General features: G+C 43.3%; 3 protein-coding genes across 7 annotated transcripts; 1 reads left to right on the top strand and 2 right to left on the bottom strand.

The window, feature by feature from the left end:
- Positions 1–51: 51 nt before the first annotated feature.
- On the bottom strand, positions 52–17,549 carry drpr (multiple EGF like domains draper). 5 transcript variants are annotated; one of them, XM_017174211.3, is made up of 12 exons: positions 16,927–17,549; positions 8,910–9,147; positions 8,679–8,842; positions 8,490–8,615; positions 4,612–4,858; positions 3,358–4,397; positions 2,729–2,935; positions 2,165–2,665; positions 1,784–2,092; positions 1,560–1,703; positions 1,440–1,472; positions 52–1,306 (listed from the first exon to the last, which is right to left on the bottom strand). In XM_017174211.3, the coding sequence occupies exons 2-12, from the start codon at positions 9,008–9,010 to the stop codon at positions 1,047–1,049; spliced, it is 3,132 nt and encodes a 1,043-aa protein (XP_017029700.1). In that variant the 5' UTR covers positions 9,011–9,147; positions 16,927–17,549; the 3' UTR covers positions 52–1,046. The 5 variants fall into 5 exon arrangements, with proteins under 5 accessions (XP_017029700.1, XP_017029698.1, XP_017029699.1 ...); XM_017174209.3 differs by having other exon boundaries at positions 1,560–1,706; XM_017174210.3 differs by having other exon boundaries at positions 1,560–1,706; positions 16,896–17,549.
- LOC108079774 (uncharacterized) lies at positions 5,450–8,008 on the bottom strand. The gene has a single exon (XM_017174217.3). It carries the CDS (start codon positions 7,825–7,827, stop codon positions 5,566–5,568), a length of 2,262 nt encoding a protein of 753 aa, XP_017029706.1. The 5' UTR covers positions 7,828–8,008; the 3' UTR covers positions 5,450–5,565.
- Positions 9,457–10,774, top strand: LOC108079776 (uncharacterized). The gene has a single exon (XM_017174219.3). It carries the CDS (start codon positions 9,580–9,582, stop codon positions 10,507–10,509), a length of 930 nt encoding a protein of 309 aa, XP_017029708.1. The 5' UTR covers positions 9,457–9,579; the 3' UTR covers positions 10,510–10,774.
- Positions 17,550–17,732: the final 183 nt, after the last annotated feature.

Genomic DNA, 17,732 nt, shown 5'->3' on the forward strand with positions numbered 1-17,732 from the left:
AATATCTTAATGTGTGTTTTCATTGAAATTAAATACTTTATTTGTGTAAAATATTTGTAATTTAATTTTATTATGAGCAGTAACATAAATACACTCGTTTAAAAAACTTGACACAATCGTGATATTCCAATATTTGAGCTAATCGTTAATATTTCTTCTAAAATCCATCAATTCGGGGTTGAGTTTTATACAATTTTTGGCCAATCGTTTCCATATTAAAGGTAATAAGCAATTTAATTAACAATTTATGGTACACTTGATTTGTTCTCTGTTTGAAGTTATTGCTTATGCACAAATACGTAAATACGTGGTTTATGAAAATATATATATATATGCTTACGATATTGATATCATTTTTGTATATGCATAGGTTCGTTCCTAAAATTATTGCAACCTTCGATCCGGACGAGCATCTCTCGGAGACTCTCCACAAATTTCAACAGGAAGAGTGTGTCTAATAGGTAGGTACTAAATAGAGCTGCAAATAAATCGATTTTTGGTAGATCGATATTTTCTAAAATCAATTAAAATCGATTAAAATCGAAAAAGAAAAGATTTAAAATTATATTTGAATTTACATCATAGAACTTTTTCGATTAAATCGTTTCCAAAATTAAAAATAATTGTAAATATTTGAACAAAAATTTACTAATCGATTATAAAATCGATTTTATTTCCAGCTCTATTACTTAATTTAATATGGTTTCACTTAGGGTGTTAATCGCGTAGATGATAATATCCAAATGAGCATAACTTGTTAGTAAAATTTTGAAATGAAGTAGACATTTACAAAAGTTTAGTTTGGGGACCCATAAAATAATAATTTACAATTGTCTGAACACACACTTTCGACCTAACTGAGCGAAATACACAAGTACAAATACAAAGTTTAAAATTGGGGGACACAAATGCTACACAGAATTCACATACACAACTAAAAATGCTACGAAATAAATTAAGCTACAAGTCTGCGTTAAATATATATCGACGTTTGCAACTTAAGTTCTATTCAGGGGAGAAAGTGACTGTCCCGGTGACTGTTTCCTTTACTTGCGAAACTCCGGACTGGAACTGGGCGATGCCGTCGACACATTGTCGAGATTGGTGTTTGTATTGTCGAAGCTCTCGTGCTGCGGCTCCGGCTCTGCGGGTGGCTCTGGCTTCGTCAGCAGCACCGTCATATTCTTCAGGTTGCTGGGCTTCTCCTCCTCGTCATGGTTGATGTTAAGCATGGCATCGTTCATGCGATGATAGTGCGGCTTCTGCGAGGTGCTAGGACGCGAATAGTCCAAATGGTCGTACTCATCTGAGGGGGTAGAGAAACGAAGCCGTTATTTATGGGAAAACACTGGCAAGGAAGCCTCTTAACACTGGACATGAGTGAGAACGAACAGGGCACTTGCTACTACACAGGATATTTTTGTTTTGACTTGGCTTACCCTCGGGAAACAAAATCTTGCTATAAATTTTCACTGATTCATGCCATGAGATGCATATAATATAGGATATAGTTATAGTAGTTAGTTGTGATTGGATCGTCAAGAGTCCTTCAAACTTACCAGGATCCTTGTAGCCCTCCTTGTGCTTGATCTCATCGTAGACATGCTCTTCCTTGAGCGATTCGTTGTAAACAATTGGATTGGTCAAGTCCGCGTTTAGGTTCTTGGTTAGCAGATCATGATTGTAGTTGATAGAATAGCTGCCTACTAGGGATTACATATATAAATATAATTAAATAATAAATAAAAAATAATTGAAATATGGAGAGCTCCCAAATACTCACCCCTTCCACTGGCATTGGAGTCATCGCCGCCGTAGTCCGTGCTCACGGTGCTCCGCTGATCAAAGTTATTCATCTTGCGCAAATTGTTGGGCAGGAGGCGTGTCTCCGCCTGCATTCCATACACGGGATTATCAAAGTTGTGATTGCTGGGCGGCCAGCCGGTGGCATTCGTTTCGTGCGTGTAATGAACATGGGCAATCTCTGTCTTTAGATTGGACACACGTCGGCGGTAGTAGAAGAAAACAGCAAATATAATGCAGGCAAAGAGGGTCATAAGGACCAAGGTCAAAGCCACGCTGGCTCGGCTTGCTGAGGATAAGAAAAAATAAAACCATTAATAAGCATTTTAAAATATCCCAAAATGCACCCTGAAATACTCACAATCTTCTCCCTGATCGGCTACCCGCTGGGAGGCTATGAGATCGTCGCAATTCTCGCCCGTATAGCCACTCCGGCAGACGCAGCCATGGGCCGCATGGCACTGGAAATTGGCCGAGGGACAGGCGCAATGATTCATGCAATGCTCGCCGTAGAAGCCCTCCGGACACACCTCGTCGCAACGGGTGCCCGTCCAGCCCTTTTCGCAAATGCACATGCCATCGTTTTTGCGGCAAACCTTGTGATGCAGACAGCGACATTGCTGGGCACATCCCTGGCCGTAGGTGTCCGTGGGACAGGGCTCCTTGCAATTGGCTCCCGTCCAGCCCGGCAGGCACTGGCACTGCCCGGTCACATGATTGCACTCGCCGCCATGGTCACAGTCGCACTTGAGCTTACAGCCGGGTCCGTAAAGACCCGCCGGACAGGGATGCTCGCAGATCAGTCCCAAGTAGCCAGTGCGGCAGAGGATCTCGCCGGTTATGTGATCGCAGCTCTTGTTTCCTGTAAAACGAAGAAATTAATCAGTTGGTACAGAGATAGTTCCAAAGCTAAGATCTCTCTTACCATGAAGTATCTCTGGACAACGCTCCTTGCACTCCATCCCATAGAATCCACTTGGACAGGGTTCGGCACAGTCGGCGCCCGTCCAGCCGGGTGAACAGATGCAGTTGCCAGAGTCGGGGTCGCAGGAGGAGTTGTTCAGGCATCTGCAAACTTTATCACAATTGTCACCATAGTAACCGCTTGGACAGTTGGTCTCGCAATGAACGCCTTGGGTTGGTTTTGGTCATCGTTTGGGCATCAGACAAGGACAACAAAAAAAAAAACAGAAACACAAAGGTGCAATACCAGAGAAAAGCAAATTAAAACTCGTAAAGAAACGAAACATTAGGCATGCGCGAAATGAGAAAGTAATGCGAGTAATGAGTGCGAGGGAGTTATGTTAGGGTCTGGGTTGGGTTGGTTTTTTGGGATATTCTTGGGGAGATTTGGTCTAGGCTTACATTGATAATCTACTAATTTATTGAAAAAGGGGTTTATTTTAAACTATTATTCAAAGGAGATCAATTAAAAGAAGGATAATATAGCAATTTTTAAGATTTCAAAGAGTTTTGCAATGAATTCAATGGATTCTCATGAGTTTATGCGGTGTCAATGGAATGTAGATAGATAGAAAATCCCATGGGTAGTACCTCCCCAGTCCTGCTTGCACACACAGCGTCCGTTGGTGGCGTCGCAGGCCAGACTATTGTTGAAATCGCACTGACACTTCTGGCTGCATCCGTGTCCGAATTTTCCCTTCTCGCACTTCCGGTCACACCGCTCGCCCATCCAGCCGGCGGCACAGGTGCAGGTTCCGTTCTGCGCATTGCAGGCGGCATTATTCTGGCAATCACAAACGCTTCGGCAGTCCTGGCCAAAGTGATTGAGATCGCAGGGACGATCACACTTGATGTTCTTCCAGCCGGCCGTGCACAGACACTGACCTGTCTCCGGCTCGCACTTGGCTCCGTTCTGGCAGTCGCAGCGCAAGGCGCAGTCCTGGCCAAAGGTGCCCACGGGGCAGTACTCCTCGCAGGTGGCTCCCGTCCAGCCCGGTGCACAGAGGCATTTTCCAGTGATTGGCGAGCACTTGGCTCCATTCTTACAATTACAGGTCTGCTCGCAGTTGAGGCCGTAGCGCAGGAAGGTACAGGGTCTGGTGCATTGGGCACTGCTCCAGCCGATGCTGCAGTGGCACTTCCCCGTCTCCGGGTGGCACAGTTCCGTGTGTTCCATATCACACTCGCAGGTGCTGTTGCAGTCCATTCCGTATTTGTCCTTCTCGCAGATACGCTCCTCGCACTTTGTGCCCCGCCATCCCGGGCTGCAGATGCAGGTTCCATTGGCTCGATCACAGGTGGCATCATTCTGGCAGTTGCATGTCTGACTGCAGTTGAATCCGTACGTGTTTAGAGGGCACTCGTCAAAGCAGCGCTCCCCGAGGTAACCAGGAGGACACTCGCACTTGCCGGTAATGTGGTGACAGGGCGCTCCCTTGTAGCATTCACAGGACTCCTCGCATCCAGGTCCATAACTGCCCACGGGACACTTGTTGGCGCACACCTCTCCCGTCCAGCCGGGATTGCACATACAGGCGCCGCTCTCGGGCTGGCATTTTCCGTCGTTCTGGCAGGGGCAGTCCTGCTGGCACTGGGCGCCGTGCTTGCCGTCCGGACAGCGCATGTCGCATCTATTTGGAGCGTAGGATTAGTAGGGATTCGGTGGGTGGGAAGGAGACTTGGCAAAGCGCCACGGGGCAAACAAAGTGAATCGTAGATTGCAGGGGTAAAAAAAATTAATAAAATGTGGCATGCATAGTAAGAAATCTACGATTCATTTTGTCGTAAACCTCAAGGCGAAATGATATGTCTCCGAGGCAAGAGGCAGCTCCTCTTCCCACTTACAGGGGACCCGTAAAGCCGGGCGCACACTGGCACTCGCCGGAGACATGGTGACACTTGCCGCCATTCTCGCAGCGGCACTTCTCCGAACAGTTGGCACCAAAGAAACCCTCTGGACAGAGCTCGGCACAGCGGACGCCGGCATAACCCTTGGCGCACTCGCACTCGCCGGTGAAGGGCTCACAGACCGCGTTGTTCAGGCAGTCGCACTGCATCGAGCAGTTCCGGCCGTACCAGCCCGGTGGGCAATCTGGCGGAAAAGTGACAACAAATTTTTGGTTAGCAGCCTTTACGGATCACAGGGAGCGGGTTACGGGTTAGTTGCTGCTTGCTCTTGCTCTTCTTAGCCACTTGCATTTTTCATTTCTAAGCAAAAGGACAATCCCAGGTGCGGCTCCCGGAACTAGACACTTTGGTGAGGGGGGAAAGCCTGCTTGCACCTAAAGAATGTAGCCGGTAGAGTAGGCTGACTGCGTGTGTGCGTGAGAGATTGGTGTGTGTATGGTGGGGGTGTTGGGGTTGAGATTTCGGTTTAGGATGGCAACTTAAAAAGGGGGTAAAACCAACTCAAGCTACAAAGCAACGCAACATAGAGGGAGAAGCACAGATATAGACAGAGCACAACTAAGCAGATACTACGTGCATGTCCCTGGTAGTCCAAGGATTTAATGTCCTTGCAGAGGCCACGATTGGGGTTTAAGGTACGTAATTTTTATAATTTAACTAAAATATATTTCTCATATTTTCAATTTAATATAATACCAAATTCCGGAAATTCGGGATATTTAATAGCGCACACTTTATAATTTAAAATATTAAATAAGAAATGCTCTAAAACTTGCTTATATTATATATATATTTAATATAATTCTCAGGTGTCTTTGTATTACACGTTTCTTCATGGTTCAAGTTCACAAATCTTTAGATTTTCGGGCAAATATTCCAGAAAAGGTCCGTTTATTTTATAGAGTTTCTATGCTTCTGGAAGTACGAGTATCTGTTGCCCGGGCCCGGCAAGTAGACATGCTGTCGAAACTCTTCCAGATCAAAGCTGTTCGGATCGTAGATGTGTGGCACCGAAACACTACTTAGCGAATGCTTAACTGCTGTGTCCTGTTGCGTGGACTGCGTGGTTAATCTATTCTGGATGACGCCCATAGCCTCCCAAATATTATAGTCTGATTCCTCTTCCTGGACCTCCAATGGAGTCTCAATACGTAAAGGGGTTTGCGACCAGCGCGGATAGTGGCGGAAACACTCTTCCCGCCGTTCCGATGCGTTTACCACCTTCTCCATTATGGGATGATGCAGCGTCTTGGCATGCTCTAGCAAATCATGGGTCTCCGGGAACTTCTCGGTGTCCAAGACGAAGCTATTCTCGGACAGAAATATGTTTCGCCTGACAATTATGTCGGCCTCTAGTTCCAATTCCAAATCCAGATCGCAGCCACGGCAATCGATGTGGGTGATCTTGGTATTTGCATTGAGGCTGCAGATCAGCTGCCTTCCTAGATTCGCGGACAGTGGCACGGCCACCATCTTAAGTCGGCGCAGTGGTTCATGGTGGCGTATCAATTCGGTGATCTCATTAGTGAAATACCTGCCATTCACCTTGATCCCGGAGACATCTAGCTCCTGAACGTGCTCGGTGCCCTTTAGGTGGGTCAACAGAACGGTCAGGGCCTCGGGTCCCAGATTGTTGTGCCCGAGTCCCAGGTACTGGAGTTTGACTTGGCTTGGTCGATTTAGTGCTTCGCCAATGGCCAACATGGCCCGTGTGTCCAGGCGGTTGAACTCCAATTCCAAGGAGCTCAGCATACGTGGACGATCCAGAAGAAGGCCCAGAAGTGGACCGCAATCGTCGGTCATCTGGTCGTAGCCAAAGTCCACCACCTCCAGAGCAGGCAAAGATCGCAGCACCCGGCACAGCGAATAGAGCTTCAAGTGGTCCAAATGGCTGTTGCGCAGCCGAAAGATCTGCAGCTGCTCCAGGTACACCAGACCGCGGGCCAAATGCACCATGTCCCGTACGGAGAAGAGCAAGTGTCGCTTGTGGTAGTCCCTGCCCAGTTCGGCAGGGCCGAGAAACTCCAGAGTCAACGAGATTAGATTGTCAAAGTGGCCCACGAAGCTCAGGTCGATATGGGAGCAGTCCTCCTCCGGATACTCGAACTTCTTGAGGTGGTCCAGGTAACGCTGCTTGTTGCGTTTGTCCATCACCTTGTCGTCCCCATCATCCGGCTCCGGATCCACTCGGATGTCGAAGGCGCCCGTGATCCGCTGCTTGCGCCGTCGTTTGCGACGCGGTTCCTCTGGCTTCTGATTCACCAAGCTGGTAGCCTGGCGTGCCTTTCGCGCTTCCCGCTGGGCTTCCTTGATGTCCCGCAGCCGTTGTCGTTCGGCATTTCGTTCATGTCGCAATCGTTTTTGCTCTATATGTGGATCATCTCCTTTGTTGGCGGTCACAGGTTTGTCGAATGTGAATGTGATGCCAACGTCCTCTATGTTATCGTCCTCCTCCTCTTCCTCGCCCTCCGCCTCGTCCAGAGTGTCGGGCTCATCACTGGAAATGTCCATGCCCTGCGTCTCCTCAGAACTAATAATGGGATCCGTGTTGTCATCGTCCAGACCCGCTTTTCGGAATTTAAACTCAGACTGGGACTGCAAGTGTCGAATGTCCATGTAGCGCACGTCGTCTCGAATCAACAGCGCTAGCCTGGTCATCTCCCTTTCCGGCCAAATAGCCGCCGGACAGGCTTCTACCAGCTCCACATACTTCAGGCTTAGTCCCTTGCCGCGCCAGTCGTACCCGTTCAATCCCTTCATCGCCAGACACTTGTCGGTAGACTTGGCGAGGACGACGCGTCGCCAAAAACTCTGGTCCTGCACGGAGTAGCACTCGCGCAGGGGTGTATCCACGTCCAGGGAATCGTAGTAAATGCGCATCTTCAGCGGATTCTCGAGCACGTCAGCTGTCATGTGGGCGGTGCCCCTCTTTGCCAGCTGCCGGACGCACAGATCCGCCAAGGTGGGCACACTACTGGGCCCATTCAAGGCCTCGGCGAAGGTCACACGCTTCCGTTCGGTGAGCAGAAGGCGGTTGGCATGTATTGGGGATTTATACAGCTCATAGACGGCGATCAAGGCCGGATCGTTGGGTACGCCTAAGGTGTTGGTGTTCCATGGCGGCAGGTAGTCAGTGTCCTCCTCCTCATCCATGGCGTGTTAGGTGTGTTCTTGTGGTTAAAGGTTATGTGTGCGGAGTTTTTTAATATTTTTTTTTCTATTCTTATTTCATTTTTTTGTTCTATTTGCTCGGGTTTTTATGGTACTGTCATTTTGTTTAAGGGTTTTGTTTTAATTTCAAAATTCCTAGATATTTTATAATAGCTCCTAATCCTTTAATATTTACAAATAAAATGTCAATAAAAAGTTTGGCATCAGAGAGGCGGCAAAAATAGTGCGACGTCTCTCTCTTGACATTAAAAAAAAAAGTTTCGTAAATGTAATTTATGTTCCTTCATTTAATTTAAGTTCCTCAAAATATATATTTTAATATCCACACAAAAATTCATAGAAAAATGCTCATAAAAGAGCTCAGGGATGATTATATTAAGTAAATATTATTAATCCATAATTTTAGCAGCTCTGCAAGGACACTTTATAAGATAAAGCTATGAGCAATTGGGCTTAGGTCATCGCAGACAGTCCGAAACAATTAATACGTAAACAAAGCTTATAGCTAACTTAAGTTCCCGGACTGCAGGATAACCCAAACACTCCCCGTACACCCAAGGCGGTTCATTGTACAGATTCCCCACAAAACACACAACATTTAGGCACAAAAATACAGAAAAAAGTAGATTAAGGGGTCAACGAACTTATATCACAGGCGGGTCCTCCGTAGCCATGGTCACACTTGCACTTCTCCGGGGCATAGCATCTACCATGCTGACATGGCTCCGAGCAATGAGGAACGCATTCTCCAGCACTGGCAATGTAGCCATCTGAAAAGGTGGGAAACAGTTAATCAGTACTCGGACTTCTCTGGAAGACCCTTTTAAACTTACCACAACAATCGCGTACCACTCGGTTCTTCATTATTGTCTGCGTCTTGTTCACCACTCGGTGTTTGATGCGATATGTGGAGCAGCGGGGTGGAATGGTCATGCACCAAGTGGAGCCACGCTCCTGGTATGATTGCAGTTCCGTATAGACTACTTCCACGGGATACCTAGAATTAAGAGTGTTTTCATTTAAGTAAGTACTACATTTTTTAGATAAGAACACTTGTAACTTACGTTTCCCGCCTTTTACAGATATTGGGTCCATCCAGATCCTTGAGATCCGCCTGAGCCAGGGCCAGCTGGGCCAGGCAGGCAAGGAGGATCAGCCGAAACATGATGGCAGTGATAGCAGTGTGTGTGCACTCTCTAACTGATGCAGCTGCTCTGGCCGGCTCACATTGGACTGTCACAAGTCACAGTCATCAGCCTTTAGTCCGGGATGACTCAAGCTGCGATTAATTCAGAGTTAAAACTGCAAGAACAAAGGGAGAGGAGCTTTGTGTTAGTCAGAAAAGAAGATGAGCGATATAATAATAATAATAATAATAATAATAATAATAAATATATAAAAACAAGTTTTTTAAAGTATATTTTACTTTAAAAATGTTTTCCAAAAATTATCATTTTTAAAAAGAAGATATTATTATATATTTAACGCTCAAAATATAATTTTTTGATATATTCTTTTATATCTATTTCAAAATCATATTTTTCAAGTATTAAAAAAGAATACAACTTCCGAAATCGATCCAAGTGGGAGCTGATCTACTGTCTTCTACTCTCTCGAGTCGTCAGTTCCGAATCATTTCCAGTCTGAACGTTGATTATTTCCAAACACGTCCAGAAATCGAAAGCAGCTCGAAAAGTTATCGGTATCCCGGATCGAAAAGAACCAAGTCCAAGGATGCATAGACAGCGTTCGCCCTTCACCGCGGGCCCAGGAGGATTCGGAGCTTCTCCGTTTAACTTTAACGCATCACAGTTTGGCGAGGGCACAGGTCAAGGATTTAGCCATGCTACCGATGGCCTCAATGGAATGCCCTTCATGGGCCAGCCGAGTATTAAGCCAATGATGCGTTCCATTAGTCGCCAGCGCCAGTTGGCCGAGGACGGCAATGGTTTGGATTCCTTGCCGCCGCTGCCCATCATGGCCCAGCGCCTCCTCAGCAGCGGCGGTGTGATGGGACACGGGCGGACCGGAAAGGCGCCCTTTGTCCCCACAGCCTTTGCTCCCTACGAGGGTGATATAACCTTTCTAAAGGATACACCCAAGACAGGGAGCATGTCCAAGCCGAACCAGAGTCTGGAGTCACAGAATTTTATAGAGTCGCTTCGGTCAAACGAAGAGATAGCCGCCAAGGAGACCGATTCCGAAAGCGATCTATGCATACAGAAACAGGGAGCAGACCTGATAACCGAATCCCGCTGGCGACGCATCCTTGACTGCGTGCTGGAAGCTATACCGGAGCACCGGCGTCGTCGTTGGGAAGCCTACAGTCAGAGCGCCATTGCCAAGCATATGCTGTTCGTGCTGCAGTTGTTTGTCATGCTGGTGCGTGGAGTTGTGGTCCTGGCCGCACCTTTGGGAGGTGTTATGCGTAGCTGTCGCTTTGGAATTTGGCGCACGAAGTCCCAGCTGCGCAGCACAATGCGCCAAATGCTCTGGCGCATGGTCAATGCCAAGGCTAACGACACCGTGGTCTTCCTCATTGTGGTGCTGGCCACGCCTTGGCTATTTCTTGTTAGTCTGGTGGGTTTTGCCTTTTCTCTGGCCTTCTCTTTGAAAACGGGCCTGACCCAAGGAGTGCATCAGATGCGCCTGCGTCTGGCCTAGATCAGGAGCAGGCGGAGGACCATCCACAATGAACCCCAATCACACAAGCTAACTCGAGCAACGGCTTTCCTGGAGAGATACCAACCTGAACATCGTCTATATATTTTGTGTTGCAGCAACGACACAAACACACAGGCAAGGCAGGGACACTTTATAATACTAAGCAGACGTAATATGTACCAAGGAAGACTCTTGTTCAATACTCCTCTTCAACGCTAAAGGAAAATAGTAAATAAATTTCCAGTTTTTAACTCACAGAAAAGAAAACTAAATTTAAATTCGATACAAATGGAAGCCAGTTCAGATAGCAGTGGGATTTAGATAAGATTATTATATAATTTGCGTAAACGTATATGATTTGGAATTTTATAAACGCTAAACGACACATTAAGGTATTCAAAACGATGTTTAATCGATCTTTTAAATACATCCTCAAAGTGACTTCAATGTTTCATTTATTTACAAAGACCTTAAATCACACTTTATTTTTAAGACAGAATAATGGAATCTGTTGAAATTTGTTAAATATCTTGCTTTGCCCACGATCAATATGCCTTAAATTTATTGATTTGTTTACAATCCATTTGGCCACTGGCTCATCATCAGTCAGCAAATGCAATTATTATTTTTTTGTGTATTTTTTTTCTGCAATTTGTTCTGCATGATAAATAAGCAGCAGCATAAAAACAAAAACATTTCCGCTGGGGCCCCATCACCATCACACCAGCGAAAGATTGTGGGCCTTTGTTGGTCAGCCTCGTCGTTCTCATTTCACTTTCAATTGCATCCCGCCAGCCAGAGAGCCCCTATTTTTGCAACAATTATAGTATATATCACATGATTCACTCACTAACCGCCGCCTCATATGGATGCCATTTAGCCCAGGAGGGTTTTCCCAAGGGAACCAACTTCAGTTTCGATTCAGTGCCCTAGGGTATAATGCAAATGCTTCAAAGACCACTTCTGAAGTGGCTCTTATTTCAATCAAAGTCTCAAAGTAATGCGATATTGAGAATTTGCATATAATTGGGGTCAAGTCTATGTGGGAACTGGGCCAAGTATTGCTAGTTCAGTGGCTACAGTTACCTATGACCCATTAGGAATGAAGATGGCATAATCATTCAATAGAGAAATGTGAGCTTGATTGATTTCATAACAGAGGCCTTTCCGGAAATGAAGATCCATCCCCCTTTAATAGCAAATATTAGCTCCACTAAGCTGTAACCATGTCATACACAAAGGAAAGCTGTTCCTTTTGCCATTGGTCATTAGGAACTGACGTGAAGCATGGCCCAGCAATGTCTCTGTTCAGTTGGAAAATACCCACAATTAGAGCTGGAATTGTCGTGATCCACAATCCGTATTTATATGGCAAAGCTAATTACTGGTTTACTTTTAATGGCTTATCCAGCGTGAAATCTGATTCACTCAATAGCAGTATGGCATGTGCTCCTCCTCCAACTCCACCCACTTTTGCTCCAGCTCTAAAATGGCAGAACAAATGTGGTCATTGTCAAGGTTGCCATTAGCCAGAAATCGCGTGATGAGCGAGAGGTCAGAAAAAGTAATCAAAAGGAAAGCCTTGTGGGGAAAAACCATTTAAAAATTTGAACATTAAAGCAGTAAATATTTATATAGCCAAGCCAGGCATTAGGGACTTAATAATTTACAATCAATCAATAAACATTGACTGATCGTATTTATCTAAAGATACTTTTACTATTTGTATTTCATGCTGGGATAACATGTAGATATCCCTTAAAATAAATGAGAATACTATCAACTTTTAAGAGACTGTGAAACAGCTTCGTAAATGAGCTGGAAAAATATAAACTCAGCGATAACTAACTACAACCTCTCGACTGAGCCAAAGATTACGATAAGAACAGCAGCGATAAGAACACTTTATGTACTATCACCCTTCAACAGGCTTGACCCGTTTGAGTTCACTGATATTTGTTCATTTGTAGGTGAGTAATTCTTTAAACTCAGCCTGTAAACGAACGATTCGGTCGTACGGAATATGCGTAATCTGGTCAGGGCCATTGGACTAATAGAATAATACCAAAAATAAATTAAATCTACAATAGACAACGAAAAGTGTGCGAAACAAACAGATTTGATTTGATTTTCAAAAAGAAAGAATGCAACTGTATAGGGGGGAAACTTATAATAGACTTTTTTTACTCCCTGATTTGAATTTCTAAAAGTAATTTTGGATTGATAACTTTAGAATTTCATATATAAATTTCTAAAATATATACACTTCTCTATGAATAATATTCCCAACTAAACAAACCAAATGCTTTGAACTCTGGAGACCTTAATTCACACATTATATTAACTCATCGCCATTTATTTTCATTTTGCCACTTAAGGGGCATATGTGCAACTTTTATTTTGCCTTCCGCATAAATTGTATTTAAATGCGAAAAGCGCTCACATTATGTGCATTTTCCACGAGAAAACCAGTTTGTGTTCGCAATTTACTTATTTGTTTACATTGCTTATTGCTGTTTTAATGAGCTAAATAGAAATGTCGTGGATGAGTCACGTTAAGTGATGCTAGACCATAGACTATAGACTATATCTGTGAGTCGAATAATGGAGAAGTGTGCGTGATTTGTTCAATGGAAAACGTGTCCGGCACCGTTAATACTATCGTGTATCAAATCCGTTCACCCATTCATGATCAGCATCTGGTTCGGCTGATTCATACGGATTTCATTCACAAATGTTTGGATAAGGTTGGTTTGGGATAAACGTTATAAACCCCTGTAATCGGAGGCTTGGTGTATGCGTATGCCCTTTCCCAACAGAACGGTGATTGTGGCACTCCTCACTATATGTTTGTTTACCAGAAAATATCTCTTTCTTATCGCGGTGGGCAGCGACTTGAAAGAAACAACAGTTCTTGATGGGACAAGAAAATATATAAAATATATTATATATATATATATGATTGCTATAAGCTGTTAACACCTGGACATTCGGCATACAAATTGCACTCTATTTCCGCTGACCGTCTGTCTACGTGTGCTTGTGCCTTTTAAGTGCTTGTACTATATTTTTATGACTAATCCCACGAAGACCCCGCATGAAATACACTTGAGTTCTGGTGAAGGAAAATTCAGTAAATTACTCTCAAGTGGATGGAATACACTTTTAGACAACAAAGAAAGCTCTGTTGGGCAATATAAAATAGAAGCACAATTTATAGATGATAATCTCTGTAATAGATACCCATTGGAAATACTTTCTGTTATATAAAATTCAATTATAGGACTCCTAGATCTGGGAATTTCCTTTGCTAAGATTTTAAAAAAGTAGGTAATGTTAGAACCAGTTGGGAATTATGTCTTTAAGGGCTACTTTGTTTTAGATATAGAAAAATATATGTAGAAGTGTACCATAATACTTGATATCAAGCTTCATATACCCAGAAATATTGTAAAGAACAAATATAAGATCTGGCGCCCTGCTGTATATCTTGCGGGAAAAAGGCAGTACCAAGATATATACATACATATTTATTTCCCTATACTGCGCACTTGATTAAAACTAAACAAAGACTCTGGTGGAGCGACAGTACTGTATATATTTTCTTATACATATGTAAGAGGAACCCCTCCACTTGAGCCAGACTTTGGATAGCGAAATCAAATAGCGAATAAACAAGAGATCTCTAATAACCGAAACGCAAATGTTTCACATCCAGTTGGCAATTTAACGCCAGGGCGTGCTGATAAAATACATTTGAAATAAACAAATGCAAAAACAATAAATAAAGTATTCAAAACAAATGTGATTGGTATGAAAAGCAAATGTTCTGACCGCGGAACGTGAGACGAGGCTATTATAACCGAAGTAATTTCGTCTCGTATAATTTAAGGAATTCTCTGGTTCCACAGTTTTCAAGGGGTTTACGGCTTTGGCTTTGACTTTGACTTGGGTCCAATGCCTTAGATTATGCCAAGTCAATTAAATCTGTCGTTGAACAGCTTAATGGATGCATAAAGGGTACACAAAACTTTTAGATTTATTAAAATGATTATTATGATGGCAGTTAAACTTCCATTTTGTATCCAAGTGGGCAAACGTGCAAACCTGTGACAAATAAGTAAATATATTATATGCGAATAAATTGGGAGACACGTCACCCGCAGAGACAGTAATTTCAGCTGTTTAAGCGTTTATGTATTCATTTCACAGGTGTATTCAACACCTACACATATACGTTTGAGTGTTGGCCAATTAGCAGGTGAAGCTCCGATTTCTAACCCGAATTTGGATAAAGCCAGAGAAGCTTCCTAGAGAAATTCAGAGAAAACAGTCTGTATTTTCAACTGAAAGCTGAGAGAACAAGAATATAAGTATGTACGATTGTTGGGGCAATGGAACCCCCAGCCCACACCTTATAAGTCAGACAGGCAGACAGCCAAGAATGTTTGCATAATCACAGCCACTGAAACTGCACTTGCAACAATACGGGGAAAGCAAGGGGACTGCAACGTTGGATAATGCAACCCCGTAGAAAAATATAGAAAATTCAGAGTGATGGGCTGGACATCATAATGAGAAACTGACAGCAGACAACGGAGAAGAGTAAAAAACTGGCTGATGGATTTTTCTTTGCCACCGCCTGTCACGTAATGGAAATTTAGTCTAGGAAACTGCTGCACTCTCACACAAGGTCTTCACATCATACTCCTCTTTGGCAGCCACTCCCTCGACCTCAACTCCTCCCAGAATTATCAATAAAGCTGAGTAATTATGGTGACAACAAAGTGAGGCTCCATAAAAGGAATCCGTACACATGTACAGAGACCAGAATGAGAAGCGCACCTCTTAATGCCGATTCAGCGTTTAATATCTAGCCATGCGTCGTCTGGATTTCAACGCTGTGCATTGCACTTTTGAGCTCGAGTCCTAAGCCGGCATCGTCAGCCGTTGTTCATTGGATCACGTACGATAATAATGATCAAAAGTCCCATTGTCAATGTTGGAATTATCAAGCTTAACGTGACGCGATTTAAAGTGGTTTATAGAATAAAATAAGCTATATTATACAAGTTAACTACAACACATGTTTCTAATTTGTGCCTCCAACAGATGTCAAAGACACTTTCAGTGGGATTCCCCTTTTTAACAGTAAAGAAATTGGAGGAGAGCCAAAGAATGATACCACAATCAGCAGACATAAGCAAACTCACATACACATTTATTTTTATTATACACAAAGTGTATTTAATCATTATACTCAGACGTAGTGGTCGCCGATTTCTCACTTAGAGACTATAGTGAGGAATACTGTGGAAAACGCAAAATAATGTAGACTGCGAAATCTCAGAATCTACCCGGGGGACTCGCAAGTCTCTAAAGGAAGCAAGAAATATGAATGTTTGTGTAGCAAATGAATTAATACAGTTGTACTTGAATAACTTGAACTATTATTGAACTTGGAAAAAGTTTATAAACCAAATAAGGAGCTCAAATCTTTTTTATTGAAGATATGTATGAAAATCTTTGGAAAAACCCCTCCTTAACATATTTAAAACAGAAACGTATTTTTGAAGAGATTTCCTTGATTTCCCCACAGAGTTTGCTTACAGATTGGTAAAATCCAAGACTCACCGCTAGGTAGCTGAAATATTACCTGATTTTGAATATAGGGAAGTTGAAAATAACTGAATACCAATTTGATGATCGAAGGATTGATATTTTAAAAGACATATTTTAAAAGCTTCTCAGATTTAGCGTTGGAATTATTCTTTGTAAGGGAGTAAGACTGTATTTCATTCTGGATTTCATCAGGAAAGCAGCTGCTATAGCTGTGTGCGTTAGTTAGTCCCGTATTTAGTAGTGCTTGTGTATACATACATATATGCAGGCACTGTTTGATGATTTGATGTTCCATGAGATTCTTTTCATTATTGTTTTTGTTGCTGTTTCCATGCAGCAGCTGGAAGCTTCCGAGTTAGGAAACTGGAATAAATGCTGGCGATGCGGGCTCAGGGGGAGCGGGGAGAGGTGAGGCGATTGAAAGAGAATTTCGTCAATTTGCAACGATTGCTCAAGAGGAAAAAGCAATGCCAATAAAGATACAAAGAAGAAGATTGCGCGAAACCAAAAGCCAAAGAAAGGCCATAAAAGTGTGCGAAAGAGAAACCAGAACAGGTTTAACTGTTCTCGGTGTGTGTGAAAGGGGAGCACAATAAAAACAACGCTAATTGACACGCACACAGAGATGCAAACGAGCCATAAACAAAAGGGGAGAGGAGAGAGGGCCACTAAGCTAACTGGAACTTTCCTTTGGATGCAGGCACATAATTTAAGAAATAAACTTATTTTTAAACACAAAAGCACCGTGAACTACATTTACTTACAGCACTACCAGCATTTAAGGCCAAAACTCACCAGCAAACTGGTTACGGTTCTCACTCAAAACAAAAAGCCGAAGAATGCACTCAAAAGTGGCTCAATTCCTGCATTCCACTCAATTTACACGTTTCCAAATCTTTGTGGCCATATATTTTCGTGGCAATTTATATTTTTAAATGCTTACAGCACCGCGCAGATATAAGCTATATGTAGCAATATATTTTTGTATTGTTTGTTTGTTTGGCTTTCTCAACACATATCAAAAACTCGTTTTTCTCTCGTTTCGCGACTCACTCGATTTTGGCACACCAATCCCGCAGGTTGTGATTATTTTGCAAATACTGTGCGAACGTCTGTAAATAATACTCGTTTTACGTAGAGACACAATTAAATTATTTAACGTGTAACCCAACCCAACGCTGACAAGAACAACAACATCGACAATGTCAGCGACGCACAACAACGCAATTCTTTAACCCGAAATGCACTTCAATTATTTGGCTCAATTGGAGCTCGTTTCGCATTAATGCTGGCTCGGCAACTTTTATTTACTTTATTCGCGAACGCACACAGTCGCACGCCTGCTAGGGCAGGGATTTATTTAATTAATTTCAAGAGCGAAACGCACAGCGACCGCTTCTTGTACTTTAATCCGCCAGAGTGACCAGACTTCGGACAAATCAAAATACCATATGGCTGGGGATGGAATTATCCCAACAACACACTTAAAATTATCGAAACCTGATACTCAAACCACTTCTGATACTACAACCTCATGTCGCACAAAAAACCGTTTATTTTAAATGGCATTAATTTTAAATACATTATTTTTAAATTTTATT

This window comes from Drosophila kikkawai, chromosome 3L (genome assembly GCF_030179895.1).
Source record: "Drosophila kikkawai strain 14028-0561.14 chromosome 3L, DkikHiC1v2, whole genome shotgun sequence".
NCBI lineage: Eukaryota > Metazoa > Arthropoda > Insecta > Diptera > Drosophilidae > Drosophila > Drosophila kikkawai.

Coding starts and splice junctions, on each gene's coding strand:
- LOC108079774 (XM_017174217.3), bottom strand. CDS start 7,827: ATGGATGAGGAGGAGGACACTGACTACCTGCCGCCATGGAACACCAAC.
- drpr (XM_017174209.3), bottom strand. CDS start 9,010: ATGTTTCGGCTGATCCTCCTTGCCTGCCTGGCCCAGCTGGCCCTGGCT. Junction 8,616..8,678: donor AGTGGTACGCGATTGTTGTG/GTAAGTTTAAAA, acceptor CCACCTTTTCAG/ATGGCTACATTGCCAGTGCT. Junction 2,666..2,728: donor TTGTCCAGAGATACTTCATG/GTAAGAGAGATC, acceptor TTCGTTTTACAG/GAAACAAGAGCTGCGATCAC.
- LOC108079776 (XM_017174219.3), top strand. CDS start 9,580: ATGCATAGACAGCGTTCGCCCTTCACCGCGGGCCCAGGAGGATTCGGA.